Source organism: Plutella xylostella, chromosome 13 (assembly GCF_932276165.1).
Source record: "Plutella xylostella chromosome 13, ilPluXylo3.1, whole genome shotgun sequence".
NCBI classification, from domain to species: domain Eukaryota; kingdom Metazoa; phylum Arthropoda; class Insecta; order Lepidoptera; family Plutellidae; genus Plutella; species Plutella xylostella.
The window spans coordinates 4,409,686-4,431,730 of record NC_063993.1 but is presented as its reverse complement, the minus strand read 5'-3'; the positions used below and the strand labels follow the sequence as shown (position 1 = coordinate 4,431,730).

General features: G+C 39.7%; 1 protein-coding gene across 1 annotated transcript; it reads right to left on the bottom strand.

Moving 5' to 3' along the window:
* Positions 1–7,070: 7,070 nt before the first annotated feature.
* Positions 7,071–11,643, bottom strand: LOC119692214 (protein krueppel). The gene is made up of 2 exons (XM_038111796.2): positions 11,400–11,643; positions 7,071–7,900 (listed from the first exon to the last, which is right to left on the bottom strand). Exons 1-2 carry the CDS (start codon positions 11,434–11,436, stop codon positions 7,071–7,073), a joined length of 867 nt encoding a protein of 288 aa, XP_037967724.1. The 5' UTR covers positions 11,437–11,643.
* Positions 11,644–22,045: the final 10,402 nt, after the last annotated feature.

Sequence of the window (22,045 nt, the reverse complement as noted above, 5' to 3'; positions counted from 1 at the left end):
TTATTTGCTACTTATTTTGCGTTAATTATCATCGACTGGGCGCTTTTCATTTAATGCCAAATATCTTTTTCGAAGAAATTGCTTGTACTTAGTCTAAAGTTGATTAATTTATCATTATTTAAGCAACAGCCTAATCACAGGATTAAATCTGGAGTAGGTTCCTTTGACAATACGGTAAACAAGACGCACTACTTGCAATACACGGGCTGGCAACCGGCAAAAAACAGCCAACACACTCGAAGCGGCTCGCAAAAAGGGTAAACAGAGCGCGATCGAATTGATTGTTGCAGAAACTGCTCGCGACACACTAACCTTTACCCGAGTCGCCTCACACGTGCACCGCTATTCAACATCCTATACGAATGCGTAACAAATGCATTCGCATTCACCTCTCCAGACACTTCTGAGAATCGACGCCTTCAACTTATTTATAGAGAACCTTTGTTGCGTTACTGTGACAGCGATCAATGCAATGATTGTCGTGTACGGCATTAATGCATGATTGTGTAAATAAATAATGAAATCTCAAATTGAGTCTTTTCTCTCATTTAAAAAAAATATACCTGAAGGTGCTTAATTTAATCCTTACTAGATTTTATGTAGATACAATGTACTGAGATGTATAATTTGCTCACGTGAGCAACGATATAATAATAACGTCTCACCTAACTTCACGAGATTGCACATAACAGTTGGTTGGTTGAAACGTATGTTTTGGCGCGGGCTGAGCTCTGAGCAACTGGTGTTTGTATCGCTGAAATGCGGACAAAAACACGCGTCTTCGAATTAGGACCTACACCCGTTTCCTCGAGCATCTTCCGGTTGCATCGGCAAGGGCTTTGGCAAAAAACAAATAACTTTAATTAGCTATTCAAGTTTGAGTCTGTAGCTTATGTTGTTATTATGTAACTCCTTTCCAGTGGTAGACGCATTATCTTGACTATCGACTAATACCTAATTGTAAAATTTTACGTTGAATAAATGATGACTCTATGAATCTAATCTACTATATTTCTCAGCATCGCTATAGCTATCGCCATTTTTGTACGTTATTGACCGTAACAATGATAATTTTCTTAGTAAAGACAAATAAAATAGATTATGTTGCGTTTGCATTAGTGATGATGATGACACGGCAGTTGTCGATATACCTACGCACTATTAGAACGTGAATGCAGAAACAACGGCGACACCTGTCGCTGCACTATCGTAATCAATAGTCCCGCCTCGGTTTCCGCCGACCCACAAAAACAAATGAATAACAATTTACAAAAAATAACAAAGCCGAAAGTGTTCCGAACGGCAGATTATGAGCACGTTCAGTTATTAATTTATACGTAGAGCATCGCGGTAAAAAACTCAACCCTCACTTAGATAAAGAAAAAAACCGTAGCTCGCGTCGCGTAAAAGGGAAAGGGTGTCTGCGCCTCGCGTGCTGCACTTTGTTTTTTAACCGTATTCTGCGGTTTGTTTTTTCGGGCGCGTTTCTGTTTTTTAACAACACAATACCGTTGTTAAGAACAGTTTTTTGAGAGCGTCATATTGACGCGGCTGCCGCGAGGCGCGATCGCGAGATGTTTTTGTAAAGTTACTTTATTTTTAAATCTCATTCTTAGGTAAATGGGAGATGAAACTGTTTGGATGTTTAGTCACGGATTGGTAAAGGGGAAGATAGTTTTTTACTCGAGTATAGTATTTATATCACGGAAGACATAGGAGCGTCGGCTGGCGGTGGGACATATGGTTCGTTAGTGCGTGCGTGTGCGAGCAGGTGACTCGAGGGTGAGTCGAGAGCACATTATGTGTCTGTCAGCGAACAACTACTGAACAAGTGCACCATAATTAGTTGCTGGTCCTCAAAATTGTAATTATCGGTATTAAGGTGGCTGGTCCTCAAGATCTTTCACGAATTTCTAACCTACTTACGTACATTAGGATCAGATTCACGTCCAATGAAAGCGCATATTAAACTTAACAGCCTGAAAATAACATTCGGACATCGCCTCTGCATAACTGCCGCGCCGATATAACAACGTCAATAATGTTGGGAATTCGAGAGTGCGCTATAAAACATCCATGAAAATGCCATTAAATATTAAAACTGGAGAAACGGAGAGCTTAACAAGAATTAAAACATCGTTATAAGAGGCTAGGAGCGGGAGGCCCCCGGCCGGCGGGCTAGCGCGTCGGGCAATGTCTACTTATACCTTATTATATAGCGAAGTTTGCGTTGAGGAACAAAATTAATTGGTTAAAACTCCTCTCAGTATCCAGGGCGTGCCTGCCTCCCTGCTCCCTCTTAATTCCGCCCCCCCCGCGCGCGCCCGCGCCCCGCCAGCTCCTTTGAACACCACCGTACCTAGAGAAAAAACAGAAAGTATAAAGTTCAGAGGCAAAGGGATGTAGCTTAATTAATGTAGGTTTTTAGTTGACCAGATCAATATTTAGAAGACATTTGAGTACGTTGCGTTGTTTTCATTATAGCCCAGATTTTCTGGTAGATAATAGTTTTATGGTGCTCTATTGGTGATGGCCTAGGTTTATTGATGTTCTATGTTACTGTCAATCATACCGTTAGTTAACACAATCATTTAAATCATGCCCACCAAAAATCGTTAGTTCATTAAAATTCAAATTTCACATTTTGAATGTATAGAACTGCAACTGCAACCAAATTTATTGCTCTAATTAAACCACTGAACTCCAAGATCTGTAATAATAAGTTAAACAAAAGAGCTTTCTACTTCTCAGCTCATCTGCATGTTAATAACACAGTGTGACAGGGTGTTCAAGACGAAGTTCGGACTTGCCAGCCACATAAGAGCACATAACAGATTGTAGCAAGAGTCGCTGTTGTCGGATACGACGAAGAGGACATCATCATCATCATCATCAATAACACAATATGGACGTCCTAAGCAGGCCATATTTGTCCACCTTTTTATAAAGTATATTTTATTGTACAGTAGATAGGATAACAATATTCACTTTATTACGAATACTTACTAAACCAAAAATCTAATTTATTTGTAAATATTACCAGACTAAGTACGAAACACCAAACTGGCACTACGAAAAAAATGTCAACATTTCCGAGTTATATCCCTTGGCACATGAGCCCGTAACGAAGGGCGAAAGCAAAGGGTAGGGCGGGCGGCGCGGCGGGCGGGGGTCTTTGCCACTTCTCCAAATAAATTATAATTCTCCGCCCGCGCCCGCTTCCGCCACCGCCGCCGCCGCCGCCGCCGCCGCCGCCACGCTACTACAATTGTTTCATTTTAGATTTCTAATTGAGTTTGTTTTTTAATTATATTTTTGCGAGGTTTTATTTTTCAAGGATTTAATTGCGTTTCAGTATAAAAATCTGTGGGTTGAGATTTACTCACCTAACATTAATATAATAATAGGTAAAATATACTGAATACCTAATTATATTGTTAGATAATAATACAAGCACAGCCGGTAAACTGGCACTCACTTTGTACAACCTTTCTCGTAGTTTATAGTGTCGATAAAATAGATTTTGATTACTATCTAAGGTATTGTTCATTTTATTCCTATCTGGTATCTGGCTATTAGTAAATCTAATTAATTGTTTTATTTTAATCAGTTAAACAAAGCCGGCCAGCTACCCCCTTTAGGTATGGGGCCCAAATAGGGGGTCAGAAAGGAGGGGGCGATTAATTTAATAAATACCGACCGGATTCCGAAGCATTTGTCTCCGGAGCTATGCGCCATGCGACGTTTTCTGAATTACGGCCTACTACTGAGTATAACTACGAATCCAATACCGACCTTCGATTTCACCTTCGGCTTATAGGTAGGTAGGTACATACAAAGTAAAGTGTACATGTGAAAAATTGTCACACTACTCGTTATTCTGAACTTTTGTTAATTCAGTTTTTATGGAAAAGCCATATTATTTTTCGTGAATTCCAAAAAGTCGTAGGACAAAAGGCGAATTCCCAAAATTCCCGTAGAATAAGAGTTGTGTAGATTGTCGAGTTGCGTGACTATCTCTTGGATGTACACTGTAACCAGGTACTCGTATATCTAGCCGTTTGATTAGTTAAAACATCAACATCATACGGTTTGCGTCCAATTACGTAATTACAAATGTTAGTACATCGAAAAGCGGACTTATCCTTGCTACCCCTTTGAAGATTATATTTGAGAGTATATTGCACACCACCATTAGTAGGTGTCAACAACACAAACAAATGCAACAAGAACATCGATCTTCTTTTATAATGATAAGTAGTTGTAACTTTTTACAATATTTTAGATTTTGCTAAACCTTAAATCGACCCAGGTCGGGATTCGGTTTATAGTTATGGCTCATGTACCTTGGTCTGAAAGATTTTGGTTTAATGCGTCTAATAGCTTCAGTAGGTGTAGGGACGATGGAGACCGTAGTTTTTGTGCTGGATGAAAATGAGATTAGATTCAGCTTCTGTGTGAATCGTCAGTGTTTCTAAATGACTCAATTAGCTCCCTACGTATGTAGTACCACAGATTGTATGTACTTTGTAGATGAATTTTCGATTTTAAAACCGTTATTTTTTTACCTCTTTTAAGCCGCAACATTAAATCCTTTACTTAAGGTGAGAGAATGAATCAAAATAAAACTGATTAAATAACAAACATCTCTTTATTATAATAATTATGTACTGGATACTAATAAAGTAATACATATATTCATCGTACAATAACTAGTATGTCACATTTATGTCTTATATAATAATTTGTACAAGAAACCACTTGTCTAGCAAGCGCTTACATCATATTATTTATAACAACTTACTGTATTCGACTATATTCATGAGGTAGATGAGTTAATATGGCAGTTCTTTTACTTTAATAAAATGTAAACAAACTAAAAGGTTATTTAAAATCACATTGTTTAAATATTATACCAAATTAGAGAGATAATTGTGTAAATGGATGGCACACACCGTAACAGACGCAGTTCTAATGAACAAAACAAATATGAAGTTAACAATCAAAAATAGGAACTCAAATAGATTGCAAAAGTATGTCACAATCACCCAAATCAAAAACCATCGACCGGTACCGCGCAGGTCACTTGTATAGAAAAGATATTAGATAAGTAATAACTGTTTGAAAGCAATCTGTACAAGTATTAAAGTGTTGTAAAAATCAGTCTCAGTATATTGGCGAGTGGTATGACGTCACCGACGGCCATTGGTGCAAACGTAACGTTATCTAAGCGAGATTATCTATTTGTAGAGGTATAGAAAGATTGTGTTTGGCTGGTACCCTGCGGCTGTGCTCTAGTGAGGTAGACGTGGCACATCAACAACTTACACTAGCTACCGTACATTACACAACATTGCAACATGTAATTCTAATTGAAAAACATCCTAATTTGTACACATATCAATATTTTGTACCAATAAATTTCTTTGGATAAAACTTCTCGGACACGTATTCCGAAAAGACCCTAAATCCCGAGAGATCTTACGACTAAAGAGTGAATAAAATAATAATAATCAACAATCAGCAAAGTTTAAACACATCAATCACATCCTGTGCGTTAAAATATCCAGAATTTCTTCCGGAATACTAAACTTAATCATCAAATAAACACGCTAAATCTAGTAGGAAACTAATACCCGTAGAACTGATTGCAATTCACAATATAATATACACCCTCGTCCAGAGGGCGCCACACAGTGGACTCCATACATTTACATACATTACATAATATCTTATACACCCTAACACAACAAGAACCATATGCATTTCAATAAAATGTTTTACAACTAATCTACTGCCTATAACTATATTTACAATAGGCATACTCTTACGAATCATAATGATTTGTTATAATTTTTCACGAAAATATTTATCTAGAAAACATGAATTCAAAATCCATATGGTCCAATTTTGACTATAGATAACACATTTCGTAAATAATTTGAATGCAACGAATGCTCACACAGCCTGCGGCCGGGAGCTGCGGCGCAGCCCCGCGGCTCCGAGACAGCTCGGCTCTTCACCGAACATCCAATACGAACTAACACTACTAAGTTATATAAATAATAAATAATTTATTATGCGACAGCATTTATGTACAGAAGCTGAATGCGGCGCACCGCACCTCTCGCTCCGACAAACTACAGATCCGTTGAGAACAAACAAACATCCCCTATCATTATTATAAAACCAGTATCAGTTTCATTTCTATTAGAAATTGTTGTATTTCAATTGAAAAGGCCAAATTAGAACTTACAAAACTAACAGAAATTTGTAAAGCGTCTTGACAAAAAACACGATTTGAAGTTAATAGGGTGATTGGTAACCGGTTGTTAGTGTCTCGGAGCTCGCACAATGGCCCGGCATGGTCCGCGGCGCGATCAATGCGCGTTAATCACTGCTTGTTGGCGCAATGTGCGACCTCCGCGCGCACAGTCCACGCTGAGACACTATCACCAGCAGAACCAGCACCCATACTCTCCAATCGTTAAAACGTGACGCATAATGAACTTTTTTTGTTAAAATTTGTAAACAATAACTAAAAACGATAAATCATAAATCCCTTTTCGCAATGTGCTCTTTCACAGAATTCGCAAATGCGAGGTACAAAAGAACAAAAGGCGGACGACTTCTCGCCGTGAACTTTTTTGCTTCACCTCGCCTTGCGATTATGCAAATGGTATGACAATAAAGTCTCAAACTGTAACACGGATGGAAAAAAGTGTTTTATGACAGACATTGCAAGCGCAAAAACATAAAAACAATTGAATGTGAGACTACCTAACTAGACTACGACGGTAGCCTTCTTACTCGGAACACGGGAAAAAATGACCGTTACAGACTGTTGCAAATAATAGCCGCTTTTTATCCATAATTCGGACAATAGCGTTGAAAAAGAGCTCATTGTGTAATCACGGAGTTGTAGAATATTTTCGGATCGCGAGAGGTTCCGGGAGGGCGGGCGTGCGGCGCGCGGCTCTACGCGGGAGGAACTCGTATACCGGCAGCTCAGGGCGGGCGCGGGGCGGCGCGGGGCGCGGGCGGGCGCGGGCGGGCGCGGGGCGCGGGCACTACGCGTGCACGCGCAGGTCGGTGGGCGAGTCGGGCGTGGCGGGGCGGCGCGGCAGCGACAGGTCCTCGGGCTCGGTCTGCTCGGGCGCGGGCGCGGGCCAGTCGTCCCAGCGCCAGTCGGGCGCGGGCGGGCTGGCCTGGCCGCAGCGGTGCAGCGCGGCCGCCTGCCGCCGCCGGAAGCGCGCGCCGCAGCGGCAGGCGAAGGGCGCGTCGCCCTCGTGCACCAGCGCGTGCGCCTTCAGCTGGTTGGAGTCGGAGAAGCGCGCCGGGCAGCGCGCGCAGGCGTAGGGCCGCTCGCCGGTGTGCACGCGCAGGTGGCGGCGCAGGTTGGCCACCTGCACGAAGTGGCGCGGGCAGTGCGGGCACGAGTACGGCTTCTCGCCCGTGTGCAGGCGCAGGTGCGTCTTGAGGTGGTGGTCGCGCGTGAAGCGCTTGTGGCACTCGCCGCACTCGAAGGGCTTTTCGCCGGTGTGCGTGCGCTCGTGGTTCTGCAGCACGTGCTTGTAGCCGAAGGAGCGCGAGCACACCTTGCAGGTGAAGAGCTTGTCGCGCGGCGGGTCGGCGGCGCCGGGCGAGGAGCCGGACGAAGAGGGCGGCGAGGGTGGTGCGGTGTCGTCCAGCTTGGGCGTGCGGCGGCGGCGGCGCTCGGGCGCGGCGGCGGGGGCTCGGGGCGCGGGCGGGGAGGGCGGCCAGGCGGCCAGCAGCGCGCCGGAGTACAGCTCGGGGGGCAGCCCCGCCACCAGCGCCGCCGCGCGCGTCGCCAGCAGCCGCTCCGCCAGCATGGGCAGCGACTCCTGCCGCATCGCCGAAAGCGGCCTCACTGACACACCTACGACAAACAACACCAATATTACATTACGAGCTCCAATAAAACTACGTGTGATTTTGTTTTAGGAATAAATTTCGTTCTGGTATCAGTTCTCGATACACTTCCGTCACTCTTTACCTAAACAAACAGCAGAACCGAACCTATCGATAGCGCACTTATCAGCGATGGCGGACAAAAAAGAGAGCAAAAACGTCTGCGCGGAGTGCGGAGGAAACATTTGGTCGCAATGACGCGGCGCAGGCGCAGGTCACTTCCGCCCCGACCTGTTGCGCAAACTGCGCGCACCTCCGCCTTCAGCCAATCAGTTACATATTCTAACACAGATGTAGAACAAACGCGATAAATTCCATGAATAAGTTTAAGTTGAAGATGTGATAGCTAGTGAACGTCTTAGCTGGTCGCGGCGGCAGCGGGAGGGGTGACGGGTCACTTGTAATATAATTAATTACTCGTCGCGCGGCAAACTCCGCCCGTCCGCTCCGCCCAAATTATATTCAAATATTAATTTCTCTGAAGAAAAGCCTTTTGAGAGCACTTAATTAAAATTAGACTAAAATCATAATTGAAAGTTCTCGTCGAGGCGTGGAGAGGCGGAGGGAGGTTCTACATTATCTACTTAGCCGAGGAATTAATTCCCGGCCGGAGTCCGCGAGACGTTTAATTGAAGGAGGCGAAATGGAATTAGCGAGACTTTGTCGTCAGCAGCCGCCGCCGCCGCCGCCGCCGCTCAGTAGCTGTGCTCTACGCGGCGAGATTCACTTGAGCCCCGGCTAAGGAGATGTTGTAAGAAATACAGATAACAATTATATTGTAGCTTTTTACAATTTCTTTGTTAGGAGTCATATCTTTCTTTTTGTCACTGTCTTAGATAGCACGGAATTGGTGATTCATTCACATAGATAGTAGATAATCGGTGAAGTTCTCAAATCAAGAGTGATTACATAATCTTGCCTTTTAGGTCAGTAAGACACTGATGGGTATTAAAGAGCTTTTCGAAATAAAAGTTTATAAAGAAAGCTCCATGTCGATTCGCGCTCAATATTTATATCATTACGAATTCACGACGCGGAGGGGTATTAAAAGTATAAGATAATTTTAAAGTTTGTGATTAGAATGTTGGTCGGGCACGTCTCGGCTTATCCCATAACTTTTTAATAACATTACTGAGAGCGAGCGGCGGCGGCGGCACTCGCGACGGGCGAACATTTACACGGTTTATTATACACCGACTTGTTGGCCCCACTGTGTTTATGAAACAAGTCTAGTGAGGAAGTGTTAAAACTCATGTGTTGCAATTTTGGCCATGATTCTTTGAAGTATTCATCACAAAATTCTTATCCTAAATAGTTAGGTAATAGATAAAGTATCGGGAGTTGAAATTCCATAATTAAATATGATATTGCTTAATGTAGCCGAATGTACCGTATCGTAAAAAAAAACTCATCAATATGTCATAATCATTCCGAAATACATTTTTTATGTGACGGAACGTCTAAAGCTATTGCCACTGTTTGTTACCGATTACAGGCGTAAAACCCGTCAATGAATACACCTACATTGTGCGTCGCCGAGGCAATATTGGTGATAAATTTTAACAACAGCCACCCTTCCGCGGGACCGCTTTTTATGTGCTAAAGAGTTGTAATTATCCCCTCTTTATACCCCATAAATATTTGTCAATAACTCGTCGTCAATACGTTTATGGACTCGCTGGCGGCCGTCAGTCCATAACTCATTATTGCGCAAGGGTTCAGCAGATAGCACGCCGCGTCACCCAACTATTGTATAGAAAAAAAACGGCCCGGATTTTTATGATGTGGTTTACTCGCTATTAAGGAAACCATATCGATAAGAATAAACTTCGACACTATTGAAAGGTATTATAAATATGCTGTTTTAAAGATACATTCTTAGGTTAGGCTGCAATATTTTCAGGAAAGTACGTCAATTAAATTCTGTTACACATAAGCAAAAAATAAAAACAATATTTAACTGTATGTAAGCCTTTATAACATTTCAAATTTAATAAAAGAAGGTTAACTTGATTGTACCGACCACCCGTTATAAACAACCCATAATGTTAAAGGCAAGGGAGTTTAATTCAATATTGAGTGCCGTGGCCTAATTTGGTCAAATAGTCTTTAATGGGATTAACCGTTCGCTGCGTATGTACTGACGGGTTACGCACAGATTACGGAGCTCGTACGGTTTCGGTACTTTAGGGTTAAGGTAATACGCGGCGGTTCTGTGGCTTCGCCTGTTTTCGTCTTCATACGTTTTATTTTCCTTAAATATGAGATTTCTGTTTTAGCCAGATCATGACTTATTCTTGCGTATTTATACCTTACGTAAGGACTTAATAATATGTAAAAATAATGTGAGATCTACTTTTTAATTTTGGTTTTTGGAACTGAGTAACGACAGCTTTCCCCTAAAAGTTACGCAATAAGTGGTTTTCCCGTGGGAATTAAGTACAAGATAAGAAAAAGTCCAATCTTACTTACTTAGGAATAATGTAGCATTGCAATAGTTAATAGGTATATTCTACATTATCTAACTGCCGTAACTGCACTTTATACTCTTTATAGTATTAATAATAGACTAATCTAACAATTATTCTTCATTTATAGAGCTTTAAAAACTGTCCGTCTTATAATAATCATTTCTTGGAATGTGTATCTACTATTCTCACGGTTTAATAACAAAATTACTAATCTAGTGTCTATACATTAACTATCATATATTTCAAAGGGTAATAAATAATGAGATGTATGTTAATGATAATGCTATAAAAACTCATTAATTAATGGAAAGTAATCAATGAAAAACTATGTTTCACTGCTGATGAAATTCTACTTATTATAGGTAGAAGGTACTAATGTGAGTATGTCAATATACTTATGTTATAATTTAAAAGAATTATAGATATTAGACATGTGAAGATTATTGAATTAAATAACGCCGGTTTAATATAATCAAAGTGTTATCAATCGAATCTAATTTAAATTTAGTAACGTTACGTCAGAAAAATTAAATAGAAATATGTACCTACATAATTTCCATAAAAAAAGCAAAGCAGAGACAAAAAATGTTAACAATTTTAAAGTAGAAATACCTATCTGCCCTTGCCTTCTCCAATCAGCTGTTTGTTTTTGGTATGATTATGACGACACTTAATTACACACAGTTTAAAAACATATGCATAAGATGAAGACAAACACGTAATAAAAAACATACGTGCAAAAGTAAAAACAAAGACGTAAAGCCTACGCCGCTACGGTCGTAGCGTCGTAGCGGGCTACGCGGCCGCCCACGGTTCACTGAATCTTACAAGCGAGCTTGAATGCAAATATACATGTGTGCGGCGGCCAATGGCGGATCGCTCCACACGCATGCCGCGCGCGCCAACTTTTGAAACTTTCTCGACACATATGCACTTTCACTAGATTCAGCAAACCGGGCCGGGGCTCCGCACACTAAGTAAAATCTGCACACGAACCTCTCGAATTCTGCGACGACTGCAGCGATAAGGCCATCTCACGCGTGGTTCATGGAAAATGCATCCGCACTGGTCACCAATTGTCTTTCTTAATAGTTAAGTAAACTTGTAAATGTAGTTAATTTGATTGGTAGTGAGTCACAAGGTAGTTAGCAAGTGTTCGCTAGGAGCTGGTCGCTGGGCATGTTCGTCCGAGTCGACGTCGCGAGGTGGAATGATGTTCGGCTGCGGGACGAGCGCGCGGCGTGTGACCTACCACAACACTGGCTCTCCGGCGCGGCCGCCCCTCGCGTGAACACACCCCCCGCCCCCGGCCGCGCGCCCCGCGCCCCCCCCGCGCCCCCGCGCCCGCACCCCCCGCAGCCCCCGCGCTGCACTCCACGTGCACGCAACGCATTCACTTTTTACGACGGCTACTACATTATGTTCCTTCCTGCTGGTGTTTTTAGCGACGCAAGGAGCCACATAAGCACTTTTTATGTTTACGGCCGACTCCCGATCCCCGGGGGCGGCGGCGATTAAGACTATTTCCAAAATAACCATTGTTTGTGATGCTCTTACGAGATTAGATACATTTGGTTGGAGAGGTAACGTAACGACTACTAATTTTTATACGTCATGGTCTTCTCATTATTATCTTATTTAGCTATCATTATGTTAAGTTCAGCTTTAAACTAGAACTGGTAGTGATTAATGCTAATTACCATCTTATATAATAAATAGTACTTAATTGCAATATTTATTTTTGGCTTCGATCAGGAAATAAAAATAATGCGGTTCTTAGGCCCATCTTTGTCTACAATTCCGTGTCGCTAATCGGCATTAATGACAACAATAATCTATCCTCAATTCGTTTCAACAACAAACAATGCAGATTAGATGGCTCGATCAGGTCTAACCACAGCGCCACACAACCTGGTACGTAAGTATCATTTGTGATTATCCTATTATTTCGCATCTTTCTATGATCCACGACAAAAACAAAGTTTATGATTCGATTAGAAACTGGTAAATGGGGTGCAGCTAATTTACGACGGTCGTTTCCTCGGACGGAGGCATCTCTGGACGTAACCGGCGAGCAATTATTAGCTCAAAGACAACACGCATAAAAAGCATAAGTGTCTAGCGGTGGTAGGATCGCGTAAATTTGTCTATTTTACGGCGCGGCGCGCGCGGTACCAGCTATTTTTACCATTTTAGTGTAGCGCGCGCCTTCCTACCCGCTTTTTATCCCGTCACATAACACACTCACGTAACTGCAGCCCCGCATGTAGATAATGTGTCTGTGTACTCTTAATGAGAAGCTATTTCTACCTAATGAGTCACATTGTGTCACAGTTATTTATTATATCGATTGTATTTATAGAAGTATATACAATTTCTTAGCTAAGATATAGTGAATTCAATCGAGGACCTCTAAAGATAAAGGATTAGGGACTTACCACAAAAACTTAGACAGTATTTAACAGTTGTTTAGCGCTGTCAAACGCCTACAAATCTGTCAAATTTCGTTTTAAACACTAGTTAAACAATGTTTAAAGTTTTTTGTGGTAGCACAGATACATTTTAACCACTTAAACCCCATTAACCAGTTTAAATATAAACATATATTTATAATAAATATAGAAGTACCTACTGTAAGTTAGTTCGTAAAAAATTGGGTAATATTTGTATTAAGTTGTTAATTTTACTAAGTTTCGTTCTAGAATACAATACTTACCTTAGTTTCATGGTTAGTATTGTATTCTAGAACGAACGAAAGTTAGTAACATACCTTAAGCTAAAAGTAAAACATTAAGTAGGTAAGTAATTCTTTTCTATACTTAAGTATACAAATATTTTAAGTAAGACCATCATGTATAACAATCTTCATGGCCTAAAGTATTTTAAAAACTGTCTAATCTCCTAAACCTCATGTTACCGTATTTACAGCAACTTTGTGCTAAAGACAAAATATAAAAAAGAAGTACTTAAACTACAAACTGGTGCTAATGATAATAGGAACAATAACCTCATTTCAAATATTGACAGTATGCACTACCTAATTGCCTATTTCATTGTTATCGCAAATCAAACAACACACATAAATTTTATTAGGGAAGAAAACAGCACTTCTTTGCACAAAGCGCGTCGATTCAAAAAGCTCCGTTTTTTAAGAGCTTTTACCACCTGCTGTAGGCGCGTGCCTTACATAGCACACGTGAGTTTTATTCCAACCCGGTAAGCCTTACTTTAGCGTGAGCATTGCTGTTGGAAAAAACGTATTGTGTTAAAAAGTTTATAGTTTTCTCTTTTATGCGTAGCGCTGCGTCTTTGTCACAGCTTTGTTGAGATAGTTTCGGTGGTTATCTGGCGCGCGCCGCGCACCTTGCTACGGTTTCAGGAGCGGCCTGTGTTTCAACAGCATTATCTATAAATTAGGACAAAAACCTCCTTGTGCAGACCCTCCTCGCAGATACACGACAAGTTTGCTCGGAGCAGGTGATGGTCGCGATGCTTATCGCTCTCTTATCTGCCACTAATTAATCTAAAAACAGCTACATCGTTTATATTGGTTGGAGATGTTTGTCATTATTATTGGCAACGTTGCTTTATTTATTGCAACTTTAATTGACAGATGGAAGTTAGGGCAAATGCCCTAATTTTATTTTTACTAAACGATTTTTATTACATAGACGATATTCAATATTACGAAGTACCTACTTACTAGATATTCCTCATCGACTAAAGTAAACCAATATTTCTTGTAATTCCAGCGAATTTCAGTGGGAAATGGCTAGCGCCTCCCATTACGTCGTGAAGCGAACTGCGAGTACATAATTGGTTTAGATAGGACTTGACGACTCTCAGCCATATCAAAGGTTGTTCCAACCAATACAGATTCGTTTGTGAACTAAGTCGGGAGTAGTCCTCGATCAGCAGGGCAGCGGGCTCGGAGTTGTCTGAGCCAGTGAAAGTAAGTAGTGGGCCTTTGTTTAGTCGAGAACATTCGCAGGCGGCTCGGGGGCTCTCGCTTCAAAGGAAACAACTCTTTGAAGACGAAAAACCACAATTAAGCCTTGCCGAGGAGAATTCAAGGACGTCCTTTTGTTCCCAGTGAAAGAAACTCGAAATTTGCCTAACACTCTTACTCTTTATTGCGCCACGGATATTCGCAGTCCGGGCGGTGTTCGCGTCGCCCCGAGAGGAAGAAAGGGGAACCCTTTCGCGTTCACTCATTGTTCTACGAGCTCTTTTGTTTCGCTATCTTCGACTGCTGCTTAGCAGTCACTGATATGTTTAGACAAAGAATTCACTTTTACTTTTCCTGCTCATATCGCTATAGCTACATTAAAGTAGCTTTAGTTTCAGGGTTCAACATGACAATGACTGTGTGTATTCAATAACATAAAATATTTTGTTTCCAAATACTTGCATAAAGCTGGTTTATTAAACAAAACAGATAAATTTATTATGAAATTAATCTAATAGGGACTTTACGTGTATAATTTCTACTTTAACCTGAATCTATCAGCTCTTTTACTCTCTTAATTATAACCACATAATTTAATGTACTGTAGATTCCCTGATTATATAACTACCTTCTTGAACATAATTCTAAGTATTTTTCTGTATAACACTATAATATGTAGGTAAAAAGAAGCCATATATATTAGAACATAATGCCCTGTACTATACTTTACTTTGTTTACTTTTTTTGATGATAGAGAGCTTCTGAAACAATTGAAAGCTACATGTAAATGTAATGGCGGCCATATAATACCCGTGCACGATCGCCTGCTCCTCGTAGGTACTCGTATAATAGTAAAAGCGAAAGTTTACAAAGCAGCTCAGATCAAAGGAGCCCCGACATGCGCAAATGCCATTCTTTGTCCCTTTTCTCTTAAAACAAAGATTGTTTGGGCTATTTTCGCAAATTGAAGCACAACCCAGCCGACAGCGGCCATTGTTTGAAATCTGATAAATCCTTGCAGAAGTTTTTGCTGTAATTGTGACAATGGACACGGCTGCCGGGATAAATGACTGAGGTTAAAAAAAGAGGCCAGACCATTGTCAATATTTGCTCTAGTTCAAGGAAACCTGCTAAAAATTACTGACAAAAACAATGTTACGACAAAATACACAATTATATTGCGTTAATTTGCCTGTGCTTAGTAATTTTAGTCTGGTCCATTATAATATAGCGGCCTTGTCATTAAGATCGATATATAAACTATTACACAAGCATTCAATAATAATAATATAAATAATGTCCATATTATTAATGACTCTCCCTGCTCCATCACTATTTATATGTTAATAAACATAACTAATAATTTTTAATAATTTGTCACAAATACTGTCTTGAAATTTAAAGCACTTTACTTGTGATTCGTTCTCATACGTTACACGTGACGTATGGTTCGCCAACTTTAGTGAAATTAATTAGTTCGTGTTATTTGAGCTTAATTGATAGTATTTTAAATTGTTATTTGCAAAACTGTTGCAATTGTTTATGATACAATAGCGGCTGAGCCCTCGGTGAGGCCCTTGGGCCGCGACAGCTGTGCGGTGTGCGTACGCGCAAGAATTATACCAAAATTGTGAATATTTTATTCACATTATTACGCGCTCGGCCGTTACGAATCCACGAACACAATAGCCTCGAGTTTCAGCCAGTTTTTTTTTGTATTTGTTTGTGATTTTGATGTAAATTCCGGGTTTTCGCACCAAATCTGGTTTTGCTTTTATAATTCGGAAAGGGCGGTTGATCAAAGAATCAATAACGTTTACAACAATCTTGTGATTGATTACAAACTAGTTTACGCGATTTGACGTTTTCATTGTAAATAAACGGTATGACGGTTGAGTTAATTATTGCTTTTTTGTCGAAACGGAAAAATGAGGAATTTTTAATTATGGCAGGTTATCCGGAATACGCGAGCACAATGAAACTGGATCAATGGTTTTAATTAAAGTGGAGTCTTTGTCGCTGGATACGACTGTCAATTTACAAAGCTTCCAGTTTTATATTGCAAACATTTTTGTCAGATAGAAATCTAATAAAGCTGCCGTTATATCAAAATAGTAAAGGTCTTTTCTCGTAGTATGATTCCACCGCGCCGCGCAGGTGACGCTACAAAGGCAACAATCGCATGAGAATATAAAATATCGCCTCCAAAGGATTCGCATTGAATATTTATCCGCCGGCCCGCGCTTTGTTCTCGATGGCCGTTTAAACTTTTGATGCTGCAACTGGCAACAGTCAACCGGACCCTCGGAATTGTCCCTTGCCACCAATGTTTCGTCCAACACTGAACTCTATTGAGAATGAGTTAAGGGACCATTTTCTGTGGGTCAGGTACCGGTGGATTGGTCGTTTAATGTCCAGCAGGTGGCTATTTGAATGCTTGCGTCAGACTCTCCCCTTCCGGGTCCGCTGAATAATTCTCTTTTCTGAGAGTATTGTCCTTGCGAACTATGAGGAGTTCGATACGCACCGCCGGCCGAGCGTATAAATGTGAAATATCGGCGTGATAGCACTTCACGTGAAATTAGGGTTTCGTTTTTCCCGACCTTTTTCTGTTCCCGGGAAACGGGAATTTTTTCCATGATTTCCCGGGAATTCCCGGGAAACGGGAATTTATTTTTAATGCTTGATTTTGCTATTTTCGGGTATTAAAAGACTATTAAAACACTTACAATTTAATCAAATATACTTTTATCACTCGTATAGGTAGAAAAAAGCAACAGTCAGATAAATTAACAACCAAAATTATAATTATTTGTTTTACATGCCAAATCATTTGTTTTTCTTAATTGTAAATTAAACAATAACCAGTTTGCAAAATAATATTATTATGACATAATAATTAAAATAGAAAATTAATTACACTTGAGGTAATGTTTTAGAAAAATTTATTTTTTCAACGATTTATCACTCAACCTACTTCTTATTTTGTTTTTTTCTATGCGTTAGTAATTTTATAAAAAATAAAAGCGGACACAAAACGGAGACATTAAAAATATATGACAGGCGTCACACTAGCGTTAGCTTTTACATACTCTTTGGTCATATATATAAAAGCCGATCAATTGTTAGGTTTTCGGTAGGCGGTAGGACCAACAGATAAATAAATATGAAAATATTGAATCAGGAAGAGGTGAAACAAGGTGATGTAGATGAGTCATTTATCTTTGCAAAGCAGCTGCGCGAAAACAATAACACGTATGATTTTCCAATAATTTACAACAAAACCGAGTTTCTGATCGTAGACGACAAGCCCGCCGATATTTTTTTTTGTTTAAGGTAAGAGAAACCGTTAAATAAAGATGAAAATATAGCATAGAATCGATTAAAAACAAAACCCGGGAATTCCCGGGAATGCTATTTTTTTCCCGGTTTCGGGAAGGACAAATTTCCCGGGAATTCCCGGGAACGGGAATTCCCGGGAAGACGGGAACGAAACCCTACGTGAAATATTACTTTCAGGTTGCTAAGTTCTCCAAAAATCTGTTAAACCTTTTTTTGTTACAACCGGATAAAAGGCGTGTATCTGTAGCTTAGGTATATGTGATATACTATATGTACATACCTACAAGTTATTCAATGTTACTACCGTATTTATTTCATTAACAAATATATGAGCTTAGATTATGTAAGTACTTTATTGAATTGAATTATAAAATACCGACTCAATGCAAATTAAATAAATAGCATTATATTTTCATGAAACATCCGACATTTCATAAATTGATCATAAAGTAATATGTATAAGTTTCTCAGTCATTTCTTCCTAGCATTTCCTTTCACATAACGTATTATGGAGCTTTATTGTCCGACCGGGAAGCGGCGGATGGCCAGTGCTCCATCATGTCTCGATCACTCCTTTTCTATCCTATTCATGATGTCTTTCAAACGTCCGAACTCTTTGTGCCAACTGGCACTCCTTCTAGCCTGTCACCTTTTGTATACAGACCCGCCAATCTATCTTGCGTTTCCGAAGCTCTTATATTAATTATCCTAAAGCCTAGTTTAGATTGATCCCTTTGATCGATCTGTTGGTAAAAGTGACTGAGATCCGTCCAACGTCAAAGTTCTTGCACAAATTTAAAAATAACATATTTTTTGCGTCGTCCCTGTGCAAACGTTTGCGCAGTAAACGTAGATAAGTTAGGACGTTCGTTTGAGGTAAACAACGGCCGTGTCCTGTCGCCTTATCTATTAAAGCTTTGTGAATGGAGGACGGCAAACATTAGATTAAACCTTGCCTTTATGCCTTTCATAAAGTTCACCCAATCTGGAACGTCCAAAGAGGTTCCAGCTTAAAACAAATTTTAATATAAACATCTTTATTTTGTCATACCTTTCTATTTATTACAAAATTACTAAGTGGCAGTAAATAACATATAAAGCAACTTCACTGGCGTAAACTTAACTGATAAATAATGATGATTTGGCACAAAACCTCAGATTGTCCACCAAGCCGTATCAATAGATAAAGTCAGTTATAATAACAATTGAATGAGTAGAAGACGCCGCACAGACAAAGTGGGGTCTTGACACCAAATCGCGAAGTTTTTTAAAGTAAAAAGCTGTAGCGAAGTGCCCTCGTGCCGCCATTGTGGTGCAGCGAGATGCATAATTCCGAGAGCACATGTCATGACATTTTTTACAAAAATGCTCAAAAAAGTGACCTAAAGAGCGATTATCTAACGGGAGTCCGTTGGCCGCTCTATTCAATATTTTTTCTCCGCGGACATCAAACATAGTGTCCAGGTGCAAGTTTGCACAATAGAAATTCTGAATATAAATTTTTTAAAGGTTAGTATTAATACTTAATATTTTTTTACGAAAAATAATTATTTGTTACAATAAAAACACACAGCACGCGTCTCTCGGGCGGACGCGGGGACGTATCGAGAGTGGAGGAAATTCTTTAAGTAAAATGTTTTCTAAGAAATAACAAAAATAAAAGGTCGTATTAGTATGAAAGCGTTTTATTTTTGCCTTTAACTTTTCTCGATGTGACTGACACGTTTTTACAACCTCTAAATATGCTCCCGAGAGGTGCGCTGAAGCAATTTGCGCCCTGCGGAGAGCGGCGAGTGGGCCACGACGAGCGCACTATTTGGTAAAGAGTTATCGGTAATGTTATAATGTGTGAAATTTCAGTTAAAACATGTACCTCACTAATATTATGATTAACTTGAACGATGTTTGAAGATTTGAAATGAAGTTCAGAATAAGCTTTATGCTCTTTTAAAAAAAATATATGTAAGTACATGTAGATATGTAAAACTTAGCCACGTACACCGGATGTTTGATTAATGTTGCTAAATAGTAAAACACCCTTTGCATGTTGAAATTTTTATTTATTATGTAAGTATAAATCAGTGAGCATATTCAGTTAAAAAAAATATGGTAGGATTTGTTACATTAACCTCTTTCTATAAAAAAAAAGTGTTGAAAAAATATAGTTATCCTTTCTGTTTTAATTGAATGTAAGAATTGCTTGTACCGTGTCTGTGACAGTGTAGGTCCCCAACAGTCGCGGACTGACCTTTGTCCCCCCGCTGCCCCCCGCTGCCTCCCACACCCCGTGACTCTGGACTTGACGTCGAGAATTCCGCGATCAAACAGCCCTCCACTCTTCACAACAATACTATGTGATTATGATTCACTACAGGTCACTTTAATCATACGTGTTAAACCTTTCGCAACTTCCCACTTATGGTTATAGAGTTATACCAACATTTATTGGACCTTCTCAAAACTCAAATAAGTGAGTATGTATACAGTATTCTGTTGTGTATAATTAATTATTATTCAATAATCAATTTTAGAACCTTTTGTCTATCCCTATGTAGGGTACCCATTATAATCCATTCGACATTTTCCTCAAATAGGTAGTGCCACGTATAGTTACGTTCTGTGTCAGTTATTAAAGTGATTGACGTTCAATACCTCAGCCGTCGCCGGGCGGCGGTCACATTGGAGAAGTAAAAAATATTTATCGGATTACGTGAAACATCTCCCGACGATCCCGGGCCAGCTGCGGCACTGCCCGTAAGTTTTTTTAAATTCTTTTTTGACCGATTCGCAACAATCTATCCCAAATTGCACTATTGAAACTGCACTCCACACTTCCGATCGAGTCCAATTTCAATTGATTCTGAACGCGTCTAATTCGAGATTCATTAATCTTGCGCCGGCGCAGCTCGCCGACAGACAGCGAGCCACTTGTGCATGGTCAGTTGTGGACAGGAAATTGATCAGTTCTTTTTTGTGTTACATTCACATGTGAATTATGTTTTTGTATTTGTGTTAAAAGCAATTGGTCACATTTGGGGTTTTTAGCATGAGAACAGATGACTGTAAATTAAGATTGATAATGATAATGCATGGAACAAGTTTACAAGAGGAAGTTGTACTTTCTAATCAAAACTAAATGCGATTATCAAGCACAAATTCTATATCTTCCAATAATGTAGATACCTTTTATGCAGTTTTTTTTACTAATGGTAAAAACTCAGCTATCCGACGTCCATCATATTTTTCTTTTGCTTGTGAAATTCGCGTATCGATATTTGGGGTTTTTAATAACAGCGTATCCTGTCCAAAGTGACACTAAATCGAAACTTTGCTTCAAAAAGAGCATTAAATACAGATTTTGCTATTGTGTGGGCGTATGTCACTCAAAATTAGAGAACTTTTTGTGTTAAAAGAGCATTCACTATCAAGCATTATAAGAACGTACATTCGTGTCTGCCATTTTTTTACGCAAGTAGGTAGGTTATTTATCCCCAATATGTACAAACTTCTAGATATCTATCTTAAAATATTTCGTAATAACATGACAATCTTAAAACAATACTTACAAATGTTTGCTTGTAGTGTTACTACATGTAGTCCTCGTGAAAGAAGTAAAGGTTAAAATCAGTCAGGTTTAAACAAAACATGGTGTATATTGTATATTCAAAAGACACGTTAAACTTAAATTATAGATATCTCTGCAACAATCATATAGTAAATCGTAAGGGATTGAGTCTGCAGGTCATTCTAAACAACGTTTATTCTACGACTTCTGAACATTCACGAAATAAAATTACTTCTCCATATTTCGCCGTACTAGCTTACTACACCACTGTTGCAACAATCCGTTAACAAGTTTCCATTAAATACACATTAATGAATTTACCGTAGGCGTCGCGTTGTCAACCGCATGCAGGCCACTACTTTACATTACAGACATGTCTTATCTCGTAATTATTTGAGAAATTTCAGATCATAAAGAAGCACCTATTAGATTTTGAATGTCTAGTTTACATGAAATCTATATTATAATTACTTTACCAAGAAAATAAAAAGTTAAAACTGCCATTGGTGTTCCATATGACACTGGAACTTTTTCATAGCTCGCAAGTGTACTTAAATACACTTTAGAAGCTCTGAACTTCCCTGTACGTACTTGAAAGCGTAGTAGTTCAATGAACATTACTCTATCGAAAGTTTTTGCCGTTGGTTGAACAATGGCCACAAATATTATATTTCTTGAAAGAAAATATCCTATTTCCGCATCTTCCCACAACAATGACCGCCTGCGAACTATTCAAATATAGGCGTCGCTCAGCGGCGGAGTTTTTGCGCAAGCACAGAATTAATG